Source organism: Elgaria multicarinata, chromosome 11 (assembly GCF_023053635.1).
Source record: "Elgaria multicarinata webbii isolate HBS135686 ecotype San Diego chromosome 11, rElgMul1.1.pri, whole genome shotgun sequence".
Classification (NCBI taxonomy): Eukaryota; Metazoa; Chordata; class Lepidosauria; order Squamata; family Anguidae; genus Elgaria; species Elgaria multicarinata.
The window spans coordinates 13,348,375-13,373,005 of record NC_086181.1 but is presented as its reverse complement, the minus strand read 5'-3'; the positions used below and the strand labels follow the sequence as shown (position 1 = coordinate 13,373,005).

Below are 24,631 nucleotides of genomic sequence, written 5' to 3'. Positions count from 1 at the left end.
TTTTTTAAGTGTTGGAGGATTGATTGTAGAGTTGTCATTTTGAATTTTTTGGGCTGGATAAATTCGTTTACTCCCATTAGGTCCAATATGGGTCTGAGGCCTCCGTCTCTCTTTGGGACCGTGAAGTACCGAGAGAAAAATCCTTGGGTGAAGTGATCGTCGGGGACTCTCGCGATTGCACCTTTGTACAGAAGGGTTTGAGTTTCTTGGAGTAGTGTTTCTGAGGGAGTAGTGCGATGTACGGTGGCGAGGGGGGGAAGGGTATGGAATTCGATTCTGTAGCCATGTTAGATAATATCTAGAACCCAGGAATCTGAGGTGATGTTTTCCCAGGCATGATAAAAAGGTGGCAGACGGTTTAGAAAAAGGAGATATTGGGATTGCGGCATGGCATCAAAAACAACGTTTGGCAAAGGCGTCAGTTTTCTTCTGGGGTCGAAATTTCGATGCCGGGGTGCCCGATTTTCTTTGGGGTTGTTGTGATGCTTGGGGTTTAGTGAATTTGTCAAAAGAGTATCTTTGGGTGTAGGGTTGGTGTTGGCGAAACCAGCGGTGAGGTCTTTGGAGGTGCTGTTGTTGTTGCTGTGGGGTTAATCCCATCTTTTTTGCTGTGTTGCGAGCTTTCTGGACTGTGTCTAGTTGTTCATCTGTTTTGGCGCTGAAAGACCCTCTCCATCGAAGGGGAGATCTTCAATGCGGGAGCGGGCTTCTGGAGTGAGGGTAGCTGACCGAAGCCAGGCATGGCGTCGAAGAGCTATGGCTCCAGTCATTAATTTGGAGTAGCAGTCCGCTTGGTGATGAGTGAAGTTAATTTGAAGTTTTGACAGTCGGGATGCTGGGGACTGGAAAGCTCGTGCAAGTTCTCTTTGGTCGTCAGGTAAATAATCACAAAGGGATCCAATTTTATCCCATAAAAAGAGTTGGTACCGAGACATAAGTGCCTGGTAATTGGTGATTTTTAGACCCAGAGTGGTGGCAGAATAGGAGCGACGTCCCATAAAGTCCAATCGACGTCCCTCTTTATCAACAAGGGAAGCGTGAGTCTTTTGGGATCTAGAGTGTGATGACTCTACAATGATAGAATTTGGCTTAGGATGGGCAAACAACAAATTGACATCCTTAGGTTGCAACTTGTACATGAATTCTAACTTGCGAGAAGGTGGCGACATTAGCGAGGGGGAAGTCCGTTTGACCGATTGAAGCAGTAACAGTAAAAAAGGAATTTCAACCGGTGTTGAAGCCTCCGTGAAAACGGCGTCAAAGAACGGATCTTGAATTTGTTCTTGATGTTGTTGAGCATCGACTCCTAGTGCTGTAGCCATGTGGAGTATTTGCTCAGTAAAGGATCCCATTTCTTCAGATGGGGATGCACGGTCTTTGGTACCAATGAGTTCGTCAGGCGAGGGCATAGAAGGAGCTGGTGTCGATGTCAAGGAGGATTCTGAGTCATAGCCCTCTGCAGAGGTATGAGATGGTTGTCTTGGCAAGATAGGCAAATAGGTCTCCGTTTGAGGTGGATGGAGTGGTAAAAGTGACGTCGAGCGAGGTGGAACTGGGGGACGTCTTTCCTGCTGTGGTGGATCCTGTGCAGGGTGTCGAGGGTCTCGTCTATCGTAGTAAGAGTATCTATCTCTGGAAGAGCATGGAGAGTAGTCACGGTGAGAGTGGTAGTACCGATAGTCGGACTATCTATCCCAATCATGGGGGGAACGAGATCAGCTGCGATATGTATAGTGGCGGCTGTAATGCTCACGGTAAGGTACCGGTGAGTGATGTCTTGACGTCGACCGTGAAGAGTATCTATCACGGTGGTAAGGTTCAGGCCATGCTTGCGATGACTCCGGTTCACGGGGTCTTGCTGTCTCCCTATAAGGGTTAGCCGGTTGAGCAGGAGGTATATATGGTAATGAAATAGCGTCGGTGGCATCCTGAGGAGTGGGAGACCGACGAGGTAGTTGAGTTGGAGATGGAAGGTCTCTGATTTCACCCTCGGATGGGATAGATAAAAGTTCAATGATCGGGCGGTTAGCCAGGTTTGAACTTTCTAGTATAGTCGGTAGGTGTGGCGCTGCCGACAACCCTCGCGACTCTGATGTCTTTTTCTTTTTCATTTTAGGTTGGGCTTCCGGAGGCGACTTAGCCTTCTTAGCCTTCTTTGAAATCTTTTTCGCCGTCGACACTGTGAGTGACTGAGAGGTCGATGGTTCCGAGCGTGGAGCCGGTGTCGAGGGGACGGTCGATGTCGAGGCGGATGGTATCGAAGCCGGAGGAGAGGACATGGTGGCTCTGGAAGTAGGTTTTTCTACGCAGCGAAGAGTCTGTTTATAAAGTTCAGCTTTGAGACGATCAAATCTGTGGCGTCTCGTTTGTTTGGAAAATGCCTGGCAGTGATGGCAGGTTTCCACAATATGAGTTTCTCCCAGGCAAAGAAGGCAGAGGGAGTGGCCGTCCGCTGCAGGAAGCTTACTGCCACAGAGGACGCACTTACGAAAAGGGGCCTTAAGGGCCATACAAGAAAGAAAAGAGGAGGTAAGAATAATAGTAAAATATTATTTTTTTATATATAGATGAAGAATAAGAGGAAGAAAGAAGAAGAGGAGGAAGAAGAGTAAAAAAGGGAAGAAGCTCAGCTACTTATGCTTATAACAAGCGAGGAGGAACCTTTCGACGAGGCGCTAGGTAAGGCGGTCGCAAAGGAACTGAGGGAACAGCGGGAACGCGCAGTCATGCGCACTGGATGGTGGGGGAGGGGTTCCCGCCTAACTAACGTTTCTCAGCTACAAAAACCTTTCCGAGACGAAGGCTCGGCGCACGCGCAGAGCCCATAGTGTGATGCACAGAGACCACGAAGAAGAATTGTATTTTTTTTTCCCCCAGAAAAAAAAGGGGTAATTGTTTTTTTTTCACCATGTTCTGAAAATTTCTGGAAATTTGACATCTCTGTACAGAACTTCAATTCCCAGAGTTCTTTAGTGAGGAGCCATGATAGCTAACCAGGCCTAAAACAGCTTTAACAAGTGCAAGACAGATTAGCCTGAAATGTATAATGAGATACAACTGCAGGTACCCTGCATGTTCTAGATACCATGTTCCGCTAGTGTGAGATGGTCCACGGAATTTTCTAGGATTGAAAGTGATCAATTGGTGCCATGAAATTGTGAATGACACAATTAAAATGCGGTATTTTATCAATTTGATTTGTTGCCTGTCAAAGGCTTGTGTGTTATATGTATGCGCACAAATACGTTTTCTTGCTCTCTACAGCACCTTTTTTCCAAGCTGGCGCCCTCCAGATGTGTTGGATTACAACTCCTAGCATCCCCCAGTCATGGCTGGCTGCAGATGCTGGGAGTTGTAGTTCAGCACATCTAGACGGCACCAGCTTGAGGAGTGCTGCTCTACAGATCTTTTTGTGCGGCCGTCGTAGAGGAATCGAGCACATGCATCTATTGCTACGGACGGATTGTGTTCATTGGGTTGGGAAGGCCGGCATTCCCTTACACACAGCCATGGATGACTGAGTTGACGACGACTCCCACCCTCAATTCCTCAGCTTCTTATTTAAACTAACTTTGAGAGAAAACGCTCACACTCGTCTCTTCCTCCAGTCACCCTCGCAGGCTGTTACATACGCAATTGCACCCACCTCAACGTGCCATTATGCGTGTAGCCTTGAAATCACAGTGGCTGCCAGTAAAATAATTAATTTCATTCCTGATCATGTCATGGCTCAAGTGTCAGCCGCAATAAAGCCAATGACCCATTTCCCGAAAGAGCAAAAGGGCTCCGGTGGGGGACAGGACACAGAGAACTTATTCCCCACCTCCATTTTGAAAACAAACTGGAGCTTTGCCAGCTATTGTCCTACCCTGTGAGGCATAGAAATCTATGAATTAAGCCAGAAGAAGCTTTAGACACACTATTCCATTCCCTGCTTTTTCTGTCCATCCCCCATACATTGAGCTAGCAATTCCATACCCATTGAACATGCTCACTTCTCATTGGGTTGTTTGGGGATGGGGGCAGTTCTTGCTCCTGTAGATTTTGGGGGGGTTGTTCTTTCAAACTTGCAGATACCTCCTTCTTGTGCGCAGGGGTGTCGTAATATCAGTCTAAGCCAGGGGTGGCCAGAATTAAGACCAAGATCTACTAGTAAATCTCAGGATGAATTGTAGTAGGTCAAGTAAGGATTTCTGACTGCTAAATTGTTTAACAATGACCGTGTTTCCACAACGTGCTAACCTATACTCAGTGACTGAGGCCGTAGCTAGACCTAAGGTTTATCCCAGGATTGTCCTGGGGTCAAACCTGTTCATCGAAGTGCCACACAGGGCATCCAGTGCTCAGGCAGGGATGAACCCAGGATGATCCTTGGATAAACCTTAGGTCTAGCTACGGCCTAAGTGTAAGTTGTTGTTGAGCCGTGGGTTGTTCGTTGAATCGTTGGTTAGTGTGTCTGAAACCAGGACATTTTCCACTGTTAGCCACACAGTGTGGCTTATTTTTCCTGAACAAGCCACCTTGAGAATCGTGGGTTAGTGTGTCTGAACCCAGGACATTTTCCACTGTTAGCCACACAGTGTGGCTTATTTTTCCTAAACAAGCCACCTTGAGAACCCCTAGGTTGTTGGGTTGTTCGGGGTGGTTCACAAGCCACTCTGCATGGTTAACAAGCCATCCTGCGGAAACTGTCTTGGGTTCAAACAAAACACTAACCCATAGTTCAAAAAATAACCCATGTTTCCAGACCCATGTGTGTGTGTTGTCTGAACAGCCCCAATAACAACAACAATCCACCCACCACAAAATTAAGCTACTGAAATGAAAAGGGCTTGCGGGAAAGCAGACATCGATATTTTATATGAAAGGTCTGTGATCTCAGCTCAGATACTAAAACCAAATTCTTGGGCTGAGCAGGTGCTCCAAGGCAAAGTTCAGTTGTTTTGATTGTATGTCTGCCCCCATCCCTAGCAGCTGTTCTGACCATGGCTCCAGTTGGTAAACTTCGGAGTTCTAATTAAAAAACGAAGTCAAAACATTAAAAAACCAAATTCTTCCATGCAAACCTGCTGGGCTTTAAGATCTTCAGAGGAGGCCTTTCTCTCAGTCTTGCCACCATCAAAGCCAAGTTTGGTGGGAACACGAGAAACAGCCTTCTCGGTGGCCGCTCCCAGACTGTGGAATTCCCTGCCAAAGGAAGCTACATTGCCTCCCTCTCTGTTAACCATCCACCGGCAGGCAAACACATTTTCAAGCAGGCCGGCCTTTGGCATATAATGGCTGTTGAAAAGTTTTAATTGGATCCGTGCAGTTTAATTCTTTTATTTTTGTGTTTTTAATTGCGCTTTTAATTTCTTTATTTTTATTATCATTTTAATGTGTTGGTTTAATCTTAGTCTTATTATTGTCAGCTCTCTCTCTCTCTCTCTCTCTCTCTCTGTGTGTGTGTGTAAAGGTGGGATATAAATAAAATACCACCACCCCCAAAATTAAAAATCCTCGAAGCCTGAAGTTTGCCCATCCCGCTGCAACAGCACTGTCAGCCTGAACAATGGAAAGAGAAAGAATGATGATTTCAAGAACATACTAAGCAAATCCACAGAAGCTGGGCAAAGAGATGGGAAAAGCTGTGGGGAGAAGCCTCTCAAAGGTTCCGGAGACAGGAAGCAAGGGCCAAATGTTACAGCGTGACTGGGAATCAAAATACCGTATTTCTTCAATTCTAAGACGCACTTTTTTTCCCCATATAAACATCTCTAAAAACGGGATGCGTCTTAGAATTGTGGGTGTGTCTTAGGGGGGGTTTCTGTTGGTGGTACTGAAATTAGTGTGCGTCTTACAATCACTGGCGTCTTACAATCGAAGAAATACGGTAAGAAAAGCAATGAAGGAGACAAGAAGGAAATGGAGGATATCCACTGGGAAAGGAAGGCCATGGTCTTCTTGGTAGGAAAGATGTAGAGAGGGTGACGAAGTACATTTCACCCTTTGATTTAAACTAGCCAGTGGCCTCTAGGATGAAATGAATACTGACCGTGCGACAGTCGATCCCATAAGATTATGTTATAAAGTGACAATAATTCACAGCACTAAAGTGATCAAATAATGAATTGTTACTGCTAGCCCTATACCCAGGCTGTTTACTTTCTGGCCAGCCTACCACTCAAGCCAAGCCCAAGCAGGTGGGATAGCAACAATGACGTGAACTTGAAAATCATTTGAACTCATCTGCAAGGCTGGAATGATGAGTAATAAAGTTTCTGGCTGCCTAAGATTTGGCTTTCGCCATTTTTAACATGCTTCACATACTGAGAAGTTTATAGCACAATACACATGCAGTTGCTGCTGATCTGTAGCACAGCGTGCAGGCATCTTTCCTCAAGGAAACCCATCTGTTTTGCAGACATTACATTTCCCCAGTGCTCAAGTTCCAATAAATAGTTGTCGGGGTAAATGCAATTCTTTCCCCTGTTTGATGGGGCCATTTTGCTATCTGGAAGTGCTGCCTGAGACAGTTGAGTATTGGAAGGCACCTAGGGGATAGCGCCTGCGTTGTCAGTGACAATGAGCAGCGCTCCTCCTTGAGTGCTCATCCTGAAAGAGAGTTGGAAACCCACAGCCAGCCAGTTGAGTGGAATACTCAAGGTAAAGGCAGCATTTGCACATAGCACTAACCAAGAAATCCTGGCTTAATTCAGCAGGATATGCATGATCAGCATTCAGCTTGTATCCTAATGCTTTCACTACTCAGGTGGCAAAACAAGACAAGACTCAGCCCTTAACCGTAGCATCATGTGTCATGCGAACCCAGAGCCATAGCATAAAGTGCTTGCACATGAGAAGCAGCCAGAGTTTAGTCCTCCAAAAAAGAAGGATTGGGAGCCAGGTTTTAAAGTTGGTTTATGAATCCTAGCTTGTTTGCAAGCACTTAACCACAGTTCTCAGTTCACATAATGCAAGGAGCTACACTGAAGGGCTGAATGCTAGCTTATACTTATTGTTGTTCTCTGCCTTGATCCAAATGGAGAGGCGGGTAAGAAATAAATTTATTATTATCATTATTATTATTATTATTATTATCATTAGCTTGCTTGGCAAAGCAAAGGAGCTAATCTGGGTGCATGGCATTTGCACACAGCCTTGTTGATTAAGGCTTGGCGTTTATTATTTGGCTTGGCGTTTCATGCAAACTGAGCCTATATCTAAAGATTTGAGAAACTGTTAAGATTTTTCTCTGCTCTTCCCCTTGAGATGAGTCAATTTTAGTTTCCATGTGTCATCTCTCTCTGCAAGCTCCATCCAGACTTTAAAAACCAAAGGCTGCCCCTTACCATGTATCAACTGTCATCAGCGGGCACTGACCATTTTTAAAGTTCCATCAATTGCCTTTGGGCCTTTTGAAAGGTCATTTCAGGAAGTCTAACATATCAGCTTCAGTTCTTATTTGCAGAGAATGTGCAATAGAGAATCTTTCCCTAATGTATGGCATTCCTTACTCTTCAAAGACTACAACTTAAAACCCTAGAGCACCACGTATGAACTACAATTCAATTTAACAAAAAGAAAAATTGTTATTAGTGACTTTTTTTAAAAAAAAAATCCCCAGAAAGATAGCTTTATTTTGTTTTTCAGCTGTGTGTGTTTGACCAATATATTTTTAAACAAATGTAATATGCTGTTAAATAGCCAAGTGAATATGTAGTTGTTTCCCATCACCTTGGCAAAACCTGTGATTTTGTTATGATTTATGCTTGAAGTTAATAAATGCATTTATTTTTATTACCTTTGAACCAAATCTTGCAAGATTATCCCACAAAGGCTAAAATGTGATAGGAGCCCATTTTAAGACTGATCACTTGGATATGCCCTAGGGCTGAAATCAAATATTCTAGGCCCAAGTCCAATACTTTATCCGCAGGGCTGGGCTGTAAAATAGCAACTGTCAAACTACTTGCCAGCCTAAATCTCTTAATTGCAATAATATGAAAAGGGAAATCCATGTCTGACTGATTCTCCCCATTTGGGATCAGGAAGTAATCCCCCCTTCTGTTTCCTGGAAAACAGTTAAGACTGGATAGTGACCAACTGGGAGTGTGTGTGTGTGCGTGTGTGTGTGTGTGTGTATAGCATCGCTGGAATTATCCAGAACCAATTGTGCCACTGACACATTTCTATGCCACACCTGCTATCATACTGTAGGACAGCGCAATCTGGATATTACAAATTGACTGGAGGAGGTTGGAGGATTTCTGCACCAATAATAAAACTGCATATTTTAGCTGCTTCCAGTTCCGATTTTTGAGGACAATTTCATATAAAGTAGAATCAAGTTCACGTAACATTTTAAATAACAACAGAACAGGTCAAACATGACCCCTGTGCTCCCATATCCCACTAAGATATAAGTTCAGGGCAAATTACAGGAAAGGGATGAAAATCATCCCTAAGGTGTCACCGTCTATTGTAGCTTTTGCCAAGGTAGTGTCCTCCAGATCTTTGGACTACAACTCCCAGCATTCCTGAACATTGGTCACACTGGCTGGAGCTAATGGGAGTTGAACTCCAAAACATCTGGAGGGCACCAGGTTGCCAACCTCTGAGACAGATTTTTGGTCTGATCCAGCAGGGATCTTCCTATGCTGCAGGGAACACCCACAGTGCGCAGGGGAGGGACATTGTGTTTGGCAAACACATCATGCACATGCACTAGGGAGCTGGGATTGGCTCCCTACCTCATGACAACCACCTGTTTCTAAACACACACACACACCCCTTATCATGCACTCTGATGCAAACGAGGTACACAGACGACACATCTTTAGCATGGAAAGCGTGGCTCAGCCCTCTGTGTACCTATCAACATGTTTTCCAAAGTTTTAAAAAATGGCCTTGACCAAAGCATTTCCAAACTGACTCTAACCACAGCCGCAGGCTAGCGACGCTCACACAAAAGGCCTGTAGAAATCTCCACTTCAAGCCATCTTGCCGCTCTTCCTCCATGACCCAGGCCAGCATCCAGAGTAGTAGGAACATAGGTCAGGCCAGTGGAGGCTGGTGGCTCCAATATCAGTAGAGTGATCAATCCATTCTGGGTTTCAGCCAGAACGCTAAAGGAGCTTTCCAAGCTGTGAAGCAAAGCACCTTGGAGAGCTCCTTTAAAGTTCTGGTGGTTCTGAATGAAATCCAGAGCGGATTCACCATTCCACTGACACCGGAGCCACCCGCCCATCTAATCCAGTATTGTCAACTTGGATAGGCAATTGCTCTCCAGGGTCTCAGGCACCAAGAAACATTTCCATCTCTATTTTTTTAACTGGAAATGGCAGGTACTGAGCCTGGGAAATTCTGCAAGCAAAGCATATTCAGAATGCTACACCAGAGACCTCGCATATGGTCCAGTGCCAGTCTCTCCAAGTCAATAATGAAATCATTTGACCGTTCTGAGGCACGATCTACACAACTGCTTTAAAATGGTTTATAACAGTAGTGACAACTGTTGGGGCCCACAACACACTCCATATACAGTTTTCAAAGTGTCATATCCTGCTTGGTATAGATCTGGCCAAGTATAAGATAAACGTTAAAGCATACTTTATACCAGGTGTACAAACTAGAGTCCCTGTCCAGTGACCCCAAACACTCTCAGCATTTACTGGCACTGAAAAAACAAGAGGGGAAAAATGCTCTAGAAAGGAGTTCTATGGCCTTGCCATAGAAACCTCATTCCCAGAGCACCCTAGAATGCAGTGCTCAAAGGTTCCAGCCTGCTTTCTAGGATGCTCTGGGAGCAAAGCTTCTATGTCAGGAACCATAGAGCCTATTCCTAGAGTGTTTTCTTTTTTTATCTTTGTCTGTGGAGGGAAATGAAGAGTGAGTAGGTGTAGGTAGAATGGGGGAAGTGACTGTGTGCATAAGTGAGGGCAGAGGTAAGTGGGGGTAGTTTGTGTAAGGAAGGGCTTAGGGGAACTCCAGCCCCTGACAGATTACCCACAAGGGAATGCAGCAGAAGTTGTCCGCTCCATCTTAAACTAAAGGTTTTTGCATGTTAGAATGTATACAAGATAAGCAGTGTGAATGAGTTGTATGTTAATGTGCATGTATATGCCTGTAGACATGTGTGGCCACACACACCCCAGCAGACACCTAGGGCTTTGCTAGACCTGCCGGGATAAGCCGGCAGGGAGGCGAGGCAACAGCGCACTGATGTTAGCGCGCGCCGCCCGGGCTTCCAGACGCGGGACGCGCAGGGACGTCGGATCCCTGCAGCATCCGCCATTTTTTTTTAAGTTTAAAGGGGCCACGTGCGGCCTGAAGACTGCGGAGAAGGGAAGGGTTTTTTTTTAGTTAAACCCCCCCATCCGCTCCTGTGTCGTCTCTCCTTCTCCCTCCATGTGTGTGTGTGTGTCTGTGCTGTGTCGTCTCTCCTTCTCCCTCCGTGTGTGTGTGTGTGTCTGTGCTGTGTCGTCATCTCTCCTTCTCCCTACCGGGATCTCCCTTGGCCGATAGGCACAGCGCTCAGCGCTGTGGCCAGTCTGCGGCTTTTTGCGGCTACTCGCGAGTAAGCGAGTAGCCGCAAAAAGCCATGGAAGTAGCTAGACTTTCCCCAGCCCCTGCCTCATGCCGGGGCTGGGGAAAAGGCGCGCCATAAGCGACTTCGCTTATGGCGCGTTAGAGGAGGCTTCAGTGCAGCCTGGAGCCGGATTCCCCTGTGCGTCATGTGGAAGCACAGCAGGGAAACCGGCTCTCAAGGCGCGCTAAGGCCTCATCTAGGAACGCCCCTAATGTCACCGTAAGGGCCAATAAGGGGCACAGCTACATGGGATCACAGCCAAGCTTCACTTGCCCACATAGGGCTAAGCCATGATTTAGCACAGGGATGGAGCACCTCCAGATGCTGTCACACTGCAACTTTTATCACCCTAACCATTGACAATGCTGGCTAGGGCTGACAGGAAACCGATCACATCTGGAGGGCCACACAGTTCCTAGCTGTGGCTTAGTATTACATGCCAATGTGGCCACTGGTGACTGGGCCAATTTCAAAGTCTCACAGGCAAACACTGAATTTTTAGGTATTACACCTGTGCAGGGCTGGCAAAAATGTCCAGAGGAATAGCCACAGGAAGTCTGTTGTAGCAAAAACAATGAAGTAAAGCCCAGTTCACATAATCACCAGTGGCTTGTTTAAGCTGTTGTATGCAGCAGCACATCCTGGATGCCATTTGCCTAATTACTAGTCTGGGCACAGCTTCTTATGTTGTCTGAACCCGGGTGGCATGGTTTGTTTGAAGGGGAAACAACCCTCAAATAACCCAACAACAGCCCATGTTTCTAAGACTTTAAGATGCTACAGGACTCATTGTTGTCGTGTTGTTGCTGTTGTTTTAGAAATGGAAACCTTCTCGGACACCAGCACCAAATGTTTAGGCGCTTGTTTTTGTTTAGATCCACACCCTTCCAAAGGATATTTATGCACCGAGTGGGAGCTGCAAATTGCATTCACGCCTGGGTAATAGTTGCTCCAAATAAATTAATCTAGAGTCAAAAGAGGTGACCTTGTATATTTATCAGAAGATTTAAAAAAGAAACGTAAAGTAATTTGTATGCTGGAAAGCACTAAAGAAACAAATCACAAGCTTGACCTCTCTGCTTTACAAGGGGTTTTGGACCGCACTGTGACTTTTTGAATCTTCAGGAAATTGATTTCATCTCCCATCCTCTAAAATTAAATAATTTAGGATTCAGGCCTTTGTTAAGCCAAATAACTCTGTTACAAGCTTAACAGATAATTCTTATGCATGCTTACTCAGGAAGTCCCAATGATTTCAATGGGGCTCTTTGGTGCCTACTTGGGCAGCATTCACTTAGCCTTTGTTTAGCACTTTCAAGCATTCGAAGTGCTTCACATCCATGATCTACCTGTAATCCTTACAACAACCCTGTTCGGTAAGTCAGTATTATTATCTTCCATATTGCAGATGTGTGCGAGGGGGAGTGGCTGAGACTGAGAGAGAGTCTTGCTTAAAGCCACTTAGCAAGTTCATGGCACAGACAAAATTCTAACTGGAGACTTCCTTATCCATAGCTCAGTCTCTTAGCCACTATGCTACATCTACTATAACAGCCTTCCCTAATCTGGTACCTCGCAGCTGCGTTGTAATACAACTCCCATGATCCCCAGCCAGCACAGCCAATGCCTAAACATCAGGTTGGGGAAGGCTCTACTAAAGGATAAGTCAGGAATATTTTTATTTTACTGACAGAGAACTGAAAATGTGAAAGAGTGATTGGTCCAAGACTAATTCAAGATTTCTCAAGAGAATCTGTATCTCACTGGCTTTCAGCCAATCTTCTGTGGAATCTCTCTCTCTCTCTCTCTCTCTCTCTCTCTTTCTCTCTCTCTCTCTCTCTCCCTCTCTCTTTTTTTTTTTAAATTCCCAGCCAAATGTCAGCACTGGTAGAAGTTGTCAGTGGGTTTTCACATGTGGAACTAGTCTTATTGAAGGGTTCAACAGAAGGCTGGGTCATGACAAAACATGTTTTAATTCAACCTATTTTCTAAGATTTGCAGGAAGCAATCTTGTCACACATACGCTGCATTAGCTGGAAAACTGGATCAACAAAAGCCACCCAAAACTGGAATTTGTTGTGTGTTTCCAAACCTGGATAACACATTTGTGTGAATTCATCCTTAGACCCAGTCCAGAGAAAGGCATGCCTAAATCCCACAAAAGTAAATGAAACCAGCACTTAAGCCTAGGCTTAAATCATACAGGTTTAAATGTGCTTGTGCACACCTAACTTCCTCTGGATTGTGCAGGAGTAATAAGCAGAGGGTTGTATCCAATTAGGGTCACTCCATTGGCAGACTGCTCTTTCATCCTTCCATCAGTGGAACAGGGAAGGAGGTGATTTTTGGTCATTCCCTGTGCCACCTCCCACGCTGTTCTGAAGGGATCCCCAGCTATCTTTTTGGGATGAGGTATAAAGAGGAGGAGAAATCACACAAAAAATGCCTCTCCCCTTGTTCCACTGACAGAAGTCTCTGCTGGATCAAAAAGCTATCTGGTGGCAGAGAGACATCAATTGAACTCTGCCCAGATTTAAATCCAAATTTAGGTTTATATCTTCTTAATTGGATTGTACCATACAAATTATGGGACAACCCAGTCACAATTAATCAAGAGTCCAGTATATATACACATGTGAACAGCTTAACAAGCTTCAAGAAACTGATATTCTTTAAAAGGAAAAAAAAATCTCCAGCATTCTGCTGGAACGGACTCAGACCTGCTTTGCAACCTACAGGGCAAAATCCTTATGGTTTCTCCTATCCTAATGTACCATGGAATTCAGTATTAGAGATGATTGCTAGTTTCCTCAAATTGAAAGCTGCTGACACTTCCCACATGGGAACAGCACAGTTTTAGTGTACCACAAGCCCTTCCCAATCTGGTGCACACCAGATGTTCTGGGCTACAACTTCCAGGATTTCTAACCACTGGCTGGCTGGGGATGATGGGAATTGAAGTCTAAGACATCTGGAGGGCACGATGTTGGGGAAGGCTGGTATACAAGGTGGTAAATATATAGAACTCCTCAAAGCACATATACATAAAATTCAACACAGCTACCACAGCAGAAACACACAAATAGCTAGCTAACTCCACAGAAGACCAAAGAAGAGATACACCCTACACTCAAAGATTCCAGTGCCCTATATTTCCAATATATTCAGTTGGCAGCTAAATAAATCCAAAGGGAAGGGGTATAGGATGCCGAGAGCAGCTGCACCGTGTGTGAACTTGAGACATATAGTATATATAGAGGGAAGGCAGAGAGGAGTCCAACATAAGAATGTTTCTCAGGGTGAGACACCTGATCTCAAATGATTCCTTATGAGTCCTTAACAACAAAAAGAGAAGCACTCACTTTAACTTCACTGCCAAAGATGGTTCCGATTTACAGCACATTCATGATCTTAAATACCAAACAAGTTGCCCACCTTTTTCCTAGGAGGCCCACAGTCAGTCTTCCAGGACATCATCATCATTATTATAATTATATTTATTTGTATCCCATCTTTTGCCCAATACTGGCCTCAAGGAGGCCTTACAAAATTTAAAACATATACATTTTAAAACCTATGAAAAGGAATACACAAAAGTTTAAAATATATTAAATATATTACAATATTAAAACATTAAATATTTAAAATACATGACAATTTTAAAAGTCCTTAGCATAGACGGAGGCCCAGATTATTCGCCAAAGGCCTGCCGGAACAAAGAAGTTTTTGCCTGCTTCCAAAAGCACATCAAGGAGGAAGCCAGTGTAGCTTCCCTGGGAAGAGAGTTCCAGAGCACTGGAGCAGCCACCAAGAAGGCCCTCTCCCATGTTCCCACCAGGCACACCTGTGATGATGGTGGGACTGAAAAAAGGGCTTCCCCAGAAGATCTCAAAGCATGGGCAAGCTCATAAGGGGGAATATGGTCTTTCAGATAAATATTCAGATGTTCAGAGAAACACTGAAAAACTTAAAAATAAAACACTGAGGTTTAGATAAATTAGATATTGTATGTTTGCCCAAACTGGTTTTTTTAAAAAAAGTATGATCCACAGCCACCTCCCTTTGATTAGGAGAAACAAATGGGATTTATAACTTTTTGGAGAAAAAGAATATCCTGTTATAATACCAAGCACGGTGTCCTCATTTAAAATCACGGAAGTCACACTGAACATTGAAATGTAGTCTAAAAATCTAAGCATCCAATCCCAAAGGATCAACCCAGCCTAAAGCCAGAGGTCCAAAAATATGCAGAAAAGTGCACGTTATACTCAGATTCAAAGAATCATGCAACAAATGCTATGCATCCAAGGGAAGATCTGGGCTTGCATTTCTTAAACAGCATCACACCTGTGCAGCACAAGTAACTTTTGAAACTGAACCGAGTTTCAAAAAAACTCTGCAGTATGGCACAGGGCAGCCACCCTCAACCAGATGTCCCTCCAGATGTTTTGGGATCCAACTCCCACAATAACTTACCAATGGCCATACTGGCTGGAGCTGATGAAATTTGTAGTCCAAAATATCCAGAGGCCATTAGATTGGGGAAGACCAAGGCCTTAGCTAGACCTAGGGTTTATCCTGGGATCGTCCCGGGCTCATCCCTGCCTGCTTCCGGGATCCCCTTTGTGTCATTTAGATGCACAGGGACGACCCCGGGACAATCCCGGGATAAACCTTAGGTCTAGCTAAGGCCCAATAGTGCAATCCTATAAATGTCTACTTAGAAATAAGACCCATAAGTGCTCAAAAACAAAAAGGCACAAATCCCATCGTCCCGAGTGAAGCCTAAAGAAGTAGCCCTTTGACTCCTGGCTTTAACAGTTCTGCCTCACTGATTCACAAAGTACCTTTATTTATGTCATAGATGCAACATCTTATACTTCGAACATCATTGGCATTACACAAATAAGACAACATACAGTCATCTAACTTTCCTTGACATTAAGCTGACAGCAAACTACAACTAAGAGACTACACTTACTTTCCACAAATTTTGACCGTAGCATCCTCTGTAAATCTTTCTTAGTGAATTTCAGAGAAGAGAGACGTATACAACTTAGAGCACTGTTCCCCAACGTGGTACCGTCCAGATGTTTTGAACTACAACTCCCTGACCACTGGCCATGCTGCCTGGGGCTGATGGGAGTTGTAGTCCAAAACCATCCAGAGAGCAGTAGGCTGACTTAGAGATATCATCACTTCTCTTCTAAAACAAATTATCTTGTTTGCTTCAAGCTTCACTACCCTTTCAAGAAATTCTAATTTTTCCCATTTGTGTTTCCCCATGTTTTTTGTTAAAACAACAGACATCACTAATTTGTGTTTTTAAAAAAGAGGGAGAGATGGAGCACCATCTATGCATATTTACTCAGAAGTAAGTCCCATTATGTTCTGCGGGGCTTACTCTCAGGCAAACAGGTATAGAAACCTTTCATGGCATAACCAAAGGAAATACATTCCATTCATAAAATCAGCATGTATCTGATGAGGCTAGTTATTAGCTACTAACAGCACAATCCTATAAATGTCTACTTAGAAATAAGACCCATTCAATGGAACTTACTCCCAGGTAAGTATGTATAAGACTACAGCCTGACAGCACTTCTCAGAAGGGGGCTTGAAGTGTATTCTCTCTTGTAAGTGCTTGGAATTCCAAATGCTAAATTCATGTTATTTTTCAAGTGTCTGTTCTGTTCTCCAAACTTTACCAAATGCTTGATGTTACAATTATGGAAAACATCAACATTTCTGGGTATTTTTGGAGAATTGGAAAAATTAACTCTCTCCATTGTAGCTGTTTTTACAAAGCAAAATTCAGTTGTCCATTTAAACTTGTTTCCCTACAAACCCTGAACAATAACCAGTTGTACTTATTGATTCTTCTACAACATTTTTACACTAGTCATTTCTTCCCTTCATCAGATTGTTGATAAAAATAAATCCTATGTGCATTTACATGCAGGTAAGCCCCATTGAACATAGTGGGACTTGCTTCTGAATAAATATCCATAAGATTGCACCACACATTTTTATTTAACTCCAATATTTTGACCAAAACAATTAATTCATATTTCCCAAAGGGACTGCTTCCACATTGCAAGAGGACAGACTTTCCCCAATTCTACATGTGCATACCCTGTGAGCTGGCACATGTGCAGCATGAGATTAACAAAGAGTACAACCAACAATGAGGTAACACGTGTAAAACTGTCCTTGTCAAAGTCTGTATTCAAGATTGCACATTACCACCCAGTTTCTGGGGCATTTTCAACCTGATGCTTCATACCCACACTTTCAATTTTGGTTGTTGCTAATGGAATTTTATCTTTAACTCTGACCCTATATGCTGCAGTGGGTACACAGTGTTGTTGTTTTTGCTGCCCTTGTGGTTCCTGGATTGGGAACCAATCAATGCTGGCTGAGGTATGCTGGGAGTTGAAGGACTTTTTCTCTTTCTAAACATGCATGATTGCACCATAAGTCTACATATAATTTCTGCCGTTACTGTCACTAATATTTGTTTCCGCTTAAGAGTTTACTTTTACATCCTAACAAAGTTCATGATCTTGAATACCAATGTTTGTTGCCTGTACAAAAAATGAAGAAATACCAAACAGGTAACTCCATCAAAGACCTACGCAATAATCAAAATAGAACCATGACAAAATAATATGTTTAGAGCTTTTAAGTAAAAGCTTTTGGCATGATCCAGATATTCCATCTTTGGCTGGTGTTGTTACTGTACTGGTAATGTTAACTCATTTGCTGGGAAATGAACAATAACGTAAATTAAAGTGAAGAATTCTGTCGCTTCTTCCTTTAAGGTTTAGGCAGCAATCCTATGCACATTTACCAGGAAGTAAGTCTCACTGAACTCAACAGGACTTACTTCTGCGTAGAAAGGTATAAGATTGTACTTTTAGTTTGTTATAAGAACAGATGCATTATCTTCAGCTAAAACTGTACAAAACTATACACACATCTATTGTAAGATGTCACACTTGATTTTGCAAAGCCCTAAACATTTACATAATGCTGTAATAATACTTAACATACTGTGCATGTATTGACTAGTGCACTATTTAGATGAGATGCCTGAAACAAATTAGATCACAATTCAACAGAAATTATCAAAGAAATAATAAAAATCCAAGTAGGTAATGTTACTTTTGTAAATAACACAACTTTTGAAGTTTATCTGCTGATCACTTGACTTAAAGCCATCATAAGCAACATCTCCCTAATAGTTATGGGGCTAATGAGGCATAATCACTTTTTTGGCGCTTCTGAAGGGGGGGTTGGGGGGGGCTACTAAGGCATAATCACTTTTTCCCCAGTTACTAAAGTTTCATTCTCTCTAGGCTAGTCACTTCCAGTCCTCATATTTGGAATGTTTGCTTGATGGATTCACTGAATTTCCCCTCCCCCTCCCCTTTTTATCCATTCATGTTTGTCCTTCTCTCCTCCACCCCACAATTCTATCCACTTCAATCTTTTCAGGCTCAGACAACCCCACCCCTAACCTCCAAACATTTCTTAACATTCTTGAGTTCTTAAAACATCTTCGAGGTTGTGTTAATTAACCCTTTCCATCACCAAAAGGAATTTGCTCACTTTTTAAAGAATAAAATTGCAAATTTCGCCCAAGTCCTTTTTACAATAAATGCATAACTGAAAACACACACATTAAGATCACAAAAACTTCTATTCCCACTACCACCAAAATTTTTTTTTTTTCTTTTGGAAGTCTGAACACTTCCTTGTAAGTTCACTTCCAATCAATGGAACTTGTAGAAGTTTAAAATGAGGATATTGCAATCCCAAAAAGCGTTATAGACACAATGTTTATCTCTAAGGCTTTTGTTGGTATGCAATTTTTCTAAGTAGGAAACCCCAAATTCACTTATCCATATGAACATTTTATATATTTAGAAACGACTAAGTAGTATCTCTTTATCTGGGGGTTCAATCTTTATTTGTTGATTTTCAAGTGTTGTTTAGCATAAGATTCTGCAACTGCCAATTCATTAAAACTAACTTAAAATTAAATTTGAAATCATCTACAATTTTGGTGGAAATAAACACTTTAAAGACATGTATCCAATTCTTCCACAGGCCAATAGTACATTCTGCATCTATTTTAATTACTATTTAAATTAGCCAGGTGACATCGTTTATAAATGGTAGACATGTGATGTCAGTGTCACCAGAGAAAATCTTCATCCCTAGAAAATCATCTCCATCAGTCAATGGGCTTGGCATTTACTAGTTATTAGTGCTCAACAAATAAGCTGAGTTTGTTTGTTTTTTAAATGAAATAAGCCATGTATGATTTTATTTTATTTTAATTACTAAAAAGACACAAATTAAAATGCCTCAATTTTCTCAAGGTTTTCTTTATTTAAAAGGTGACCATCTTTACAGATTTGAGGGCTAGGGGGAAACAACTCTTACTAGCCACATGTTAGTGAGACTATGTTCATCAAAGTTAATTAACTAGTTCTTGTTTGGAGTATCACTCCAAACAGGAAAATCAAGTCACAAGACAATTAGAAGAACAGAGATATACAAATACACACCCTGTAAAAACTCAACCTAACGTAGTTTTACACTTTTTATCAATGGGAAAGTGATCTATCATGAAAACCATGCTATCCTTTCCTATTCCAACAACTTCCCCAAAAGACTCAAAGTTTTATTTCTCCACTTCTACAAGAAATGAAAAATCTGTACTGGGAAACGATTAAAGTAACCTTATCACACATCCGAAGCACAAGGTTAAAAATGTATCTTAAGTGAATCTACAAATAAGATCTTGGTATGCATCAAATGACGTCAGCTTAACTCCTTTAAGGGAGTCTTTGAAAACTCAAACATGGCCACTGTGACTTTTAAGAAGGCAGATGTTTTTAGATGTTTGGAGGAAAAAGCATACCAAATGAGAACAAGTATGGAAACTTGTTTGATTTCTACAGAAAAGTATCTCCTTTAGTTTTACTACTAAGCTAGATCACTCTACTTATACGTATATAGCCACAATGTACTTGAATTACAAAATTCTTCAAGTGATTAGTCTGTATATGATTGATATTTAGCATTAAAGTCTTAGGAGAAGCAGAACATAGTAATTTCTCAAGATCATCCATATGCTACACAATTGATTGATTTTTATTTTTTTAAAACAGCATATAAGGGAAAACAAGAATACTCAGGTTCCTTTTCTCTCTCCCCCCACCACCTCCTTCCAGCCACCAATCCCCCTCCCCCAATATTTATTATGCTTTGTTTCATTCTGGAATTGTCTTCCCAATAAACTTTCTCTCGACTGTCATTTAAAACCACAGCTACCCTATGTACCATGCTACGAAGACTGTTACAAGCACTATTGATCACCCATTACACAAAGCCCATGCTTGTTGCTACAATAAAATAAATTAATCAAATAGATTTTGGGACCCTTCCAATCCATAGAGGGAGCTGCAGGAAGCCATTCATAAGAATGTTTTATCCTCCATCAGCACATTCTGCCACAAAGTTTGAAAGTCCAAGAAATGAAAAAAAGAGGGAGAAAGAGAGAGAGAAGGAAGTTGTGATGTCTATCACAAAAAATAAGATACTGAACTACAGAAATAGACTCTCAGTTTCACGCCATCTCCTCTACTTTTAAAACTCCTGTCTAGAAAAATGTGATCACACTGATTTCTGTGAGAAAAGTACATTATGAATTTTGTATCCACTTTCTAAATTTCATATGAATGAGGAGAAATTATAACTTTTCTCTGAAAGATAGGAGTCTTTGCTATATTATAATTAACCAAAATTGCCAAAATAAATCTAGGCAACCAAAATATTGAACAACTAGAACAAAAAAATATTAAAGTCAGTAACACTACTTTTAAAAACATGGTAAAATAAATACATTTACACAAAAGTGAAAAGTTTTCGAACATTCAAATGAAAAACCCATACATTCTTCTCATTTTTGGAAACTGGGCTAGAAACTTCCTTGCTTACTTAATTTTAGCAAGAAAATTAAAACAAAACACAGATTGTTTTTTTAAAAATCACACAGGAAAATCTTGTCAAGTAGGGATTTATTTGTATAGTAAATGCCATTGCTATTTTAATAATAACACCTCTACATTGTTTTCAGATTCTCACTGAACACACCACTGAAATCTAATAATATTTTTCTTTCTTAGTATCTTAAAAGTAACTTTAACAAGAATTTGGGTTTAAAGAAAACGTACACGTTGACTACCAGAGGGGTTTCCCCCTGCCTCCAAATAGCTTCCTTACGCAGTGAAGGAAAATGTAAATACACCCTTCTTAAAACTTAGATTTGCCTGCACAAGTTTGGCATTTAACATAATATTTTTCTTCTTTTATTTTAGCCATTGCCTTTCAACACAGGCAAAATTAAAGAAATTAAATAACTGGATTACCTTTGCTTTTTAGGTACTGAGTGTTCAATCTCGAGCTGTTTTCCATGCAGCTCCACTTTGCCTAAAAAACAGAAGTGTCTTTTTAATATATATATATATGTATGAAATGTGGACACCTATTCCCATGTGAAATTCAACTTCTTCCCTCAGTCCTGGTATTTTAACTCAATTTTATTGGGGAATTCAGTTGGATTTCACCACTACGCACAGGACCAATTTCTTTTCTCTCTTTATTTATTGAAAATAAAAATGAATTTCAAATGGAAAGGACTAAACAATGGAAGAAACCAAGAAAGATTTTCCCAGGGCTAGAGTTTTGACAGATTTGACCCATTTCACATTTACATGCTGAAAGATCAGTTTCATCGGAAGAAAGATGAAAATATGAATGGCAAGGCCTCTTCTGCTGCTTTATTCCATCCCAACTTGCTTGGCTTTCGGGACTGTTCATGCAAAAACCATGTTGTTGTTTTTACGTAATCTATGAAACCTCTATTTAGTTGGGAAGAAAGAATTTGAAGCTAGAATCGGTGTAACATATAAACTCTGATGTATTTATTTTGAGTAGGGGGCAAAAGAGGTTTGTTCTCAGCAAAAGTCAACATCAGGTTTGCTTGCCAGTTTCCCGTCTGCCTCTCTCTTCTCAATCTCTTAGCAGCATGGCGACCTTCGCGCTAATACACACACCACATGCCCCAGGAAAACCCAGTTTAAAATCAAAATGGCCAAAGTCCAACACCTCCCTCCATTCCTTCCCACCTCCCTCTTTTAGAGGAGCTCCCCCTCCCATCCTCCACACTACCACACACTCACAAAGTACAAAAATAGAGCATTTGATCGCATGGTAAATCCCAAAGGGCCTTGAAAGATGAACAACGGAGAAGAGTGGGGGAAGGGTTGGTAACAGACCCTGGGTTTTAAGGGGATGAAGGGTGGTTTTGGAGTTGTTCCACTTCATTTCCAGTTAAGAGCAGGATTGATTGGGCGGGGGGGGGGGGTCGTCCAAAGGGGGTGACTTCCTGGGAGCAAGGAGGAGGATTTTGTTTTCACAATGCTAATAGATTTGCCCATTTTTAAAAAAAAATATTTTAAAGGAGAGGCCTGCTTCATCAAGTGTGATAATAGTGGTAGTAATAGTAATAATAATGGTCATTTGGGATGGGACAGAGTGGGCACATTAAAAAATAAAAACAAGAGCCCGCTAGAAATCCAATGGAAGTTGATGGAAGATCCTAGGCCCTACAAGTTATTTATTATGTTTTACGAGAATGAAGACACATAGACATAGACCCTTTGGTTCATGATTCCAGGATCGGATAAAAAAGTGGGAGGGGGAAGTACAGCAGCAGCACCCCTCCAGGTATCGGGGACAGATATGAAACGAAAGTGAACTTTCATTGATGACATAGAGAGGTAGAGAAAGAAACAGGGCGGAAGCAGCACGAGTCCGGGAGAAATGTGGCTGCACGCATCTTTACAAACCACGTTTTATAATTCTGTGCACACGCACAAAAAGACTCGCTAGTATTTGGGGGACGGTGTTGTTGTTATTATCATTATCCCGTGTGTTTTTGCAAACAACAAAACAAAAAAGGCAGTATTGCAGAAGGGGGTGGGGGACGTGGAAAAGAGAAAGGGAGAGAAAGAGAGGGAGATCCATTTGGCTTACCAGAAAAAGTTTCGATGGCTTTCATGGCCCATTGCTCATCTGGGCAATCGACAAAGGCGTAGCCAGATTTCACCAAGAACTGGCCAGAGAAGGAGATTTTGTGGTCGTTGAAGACTTTCTCCAGATCCGCCGGAGTAACGTTCTCGTTGAGATTCCCAATGTACAGCTTGTTCATGGCTGATGCGTTTTGCACAAAATGTTGGGTAGGTCCAAAAAGGGAGGGAGTCACGGGAGGTGGGAGGGAAAGGAGAGCGGAGGGGGGGGGGAAAGATCTCACACACCGGGTGGGGAAGGAGGGGGGGATCTGCTGCTGAAACTTTTAACAGATTAAAAAGTTTCTTATTTAATCTTGGTGTCCCAGCAAGTCGGAAAAGCCAGTTATTTTGGGTGTGGGAAGGAAAGGGGGGAAATAATCTAAGAGGAAAGAGGGGGGAAGGTTCCCTGTTTTGCAGAATCAATGGGGCTGATGGGTTTAGATGCAACTTCGTATGGCGGGCTTGAGAAAATGGCTCGTGTGAGTGTGTGTTTTCCAGGGGGCCCCCAACTCCTTTTGAGTCGCAACTCATGTGTCACACTCACCCCCCCACACCCACCCACTAACTCTCTCACACACAGGACGTCTCCGAGGCCGAGGCAGGCTTTGGCACCGCCCCTAAATAAAATCGACCTGGAAAAATGAGTGAAAATGTTTGCAAGAGGAAGCCACGTGGTGGAGCCGAAAGAGAGAGAGAAAGAGACCACCCCCACAAGGGGAGGGGCAGACACACGCAATACTCATGTTCAGAGGCTGGGCAGCATTTTTTTAAAAAACTGCAAATACTATTTTATTTACATTTTTCCTCCACCGCCTCCTCCCTACACCCCCAACCTTTCCAATGTCGTGCATTTTCCTATCAGAAGCACATCTGTATAAGACTCCCAACTCCCAATCTTCCCAATCCATTTCTTTTTCTGGCGCTGGGAGGGCTGCAACCCAACCCCCCATCCCAATCCCCCTGCCTCCTCCCCCTCCTCTCCTAAGCCTGTTCTCCCACCCCTCCCCCTCTGCCCCAACCCACGAGGTTCTTAAGAGTTTGAATGAGACTTTCTGGGTGTAAACTTAATCAAAGGGACCTCTGCTTCCCTAGCTGGGGGGTAGGAGTGGGGGTGAGGAGGGAGAGGTGACGCTGCGTGGACGCGTGTTAGACCCATAGTTTCGCCCGCTATTCCCTCCACGCGATTTGGGGGGCTCGTAAGGTTTTTTTCTTCTTTTAAAAGCAAGAATGACTGACCCAATGCAACAGGGGAACGGGTGGCGGAGGGGTGTGGGAGGATGGACGAGAGCCATATTGGATCTTCTTGGGTCTGTGACAAGAGTTACGTCAAGAGTAACACCACTTTGGGATCTTCAAAACTAAAGCATACAGTTACCTGAAAACGGCATGCGTGTATATGTGTGTGCCATTATATCATTGCACCGGATGAAAGCCACGACTACCAAGCGTACATCTCATCTGTGCATGCGACCACCACGGCGCCACCCAGAAAGAGAAGTGGATGAATGAACGTTGGCAACGGGGGCTTTGTTCGCGTTTCTCTTCTGTGCGCGAAATTAACACGGAAAGGTGGATGGATGGATGGAGGGGTGGGTTAAGACACGCACAAATGAAAAGAGTTCGGGGCTTCTCCGCGCGCGCCGGGGCTTCTTCGCGAGCATATAGGCGACTAGAAAAAAGAAAATCCTGTTCCACCCCCCTGATAAATCGTTCTAAAATAAAGAGTCCCTTGACTAGGGAACACCCCCCTCCGCCGCGATGCCCAAGGTTAAAAGGGGGTGGTGAGAAGGATGTACTTGGTCTCTCGCTCCTCTCAACAGCCTAAGAAGGGATGAAAAATGCAAGCGACCCCCCTTCTCCTGCCAGCCCCCTCCCACCCCTCCTTAGACTCGCTACTTTGATCGAGTTTTTC

At 42.8% G+C, this 24,631-nt stretch overlaps 1 protein-coding gene across 2 annotated transcripts in view; it reads right to left on the bottom strand.

The window, feature by feature from the left end:
• The window catches only part of IGF2BP1 (insulin like growth factor 2 mRNA binding protein 1), a 98,746-nt gene extending 75,887 nt beyond the window's left edge, over positions 1 to 22,859 (bottom strand). For both annotated transcript variants that reach the window (XM_063136453.1, XM_063136454.1), the window contains exons 1-2: positions 22,685 to 22,859; positions 21,016 to 21,076 (exon numbers count right to left, since the gene is read on the bottom strand). In XM_063136453.1, coding sequence (XP_062992523.1) covers positions 21,016 to 21,076; positions 22,685 to 22,859 — 236 coding nt within the window. The remainder of the gene's footprint in view (positions 1 to 21,015; positions 21,077 to 22,684) is intronic.
• Positions 22,860 to 24,631: the final 1,772 nt, after the last annotated feature.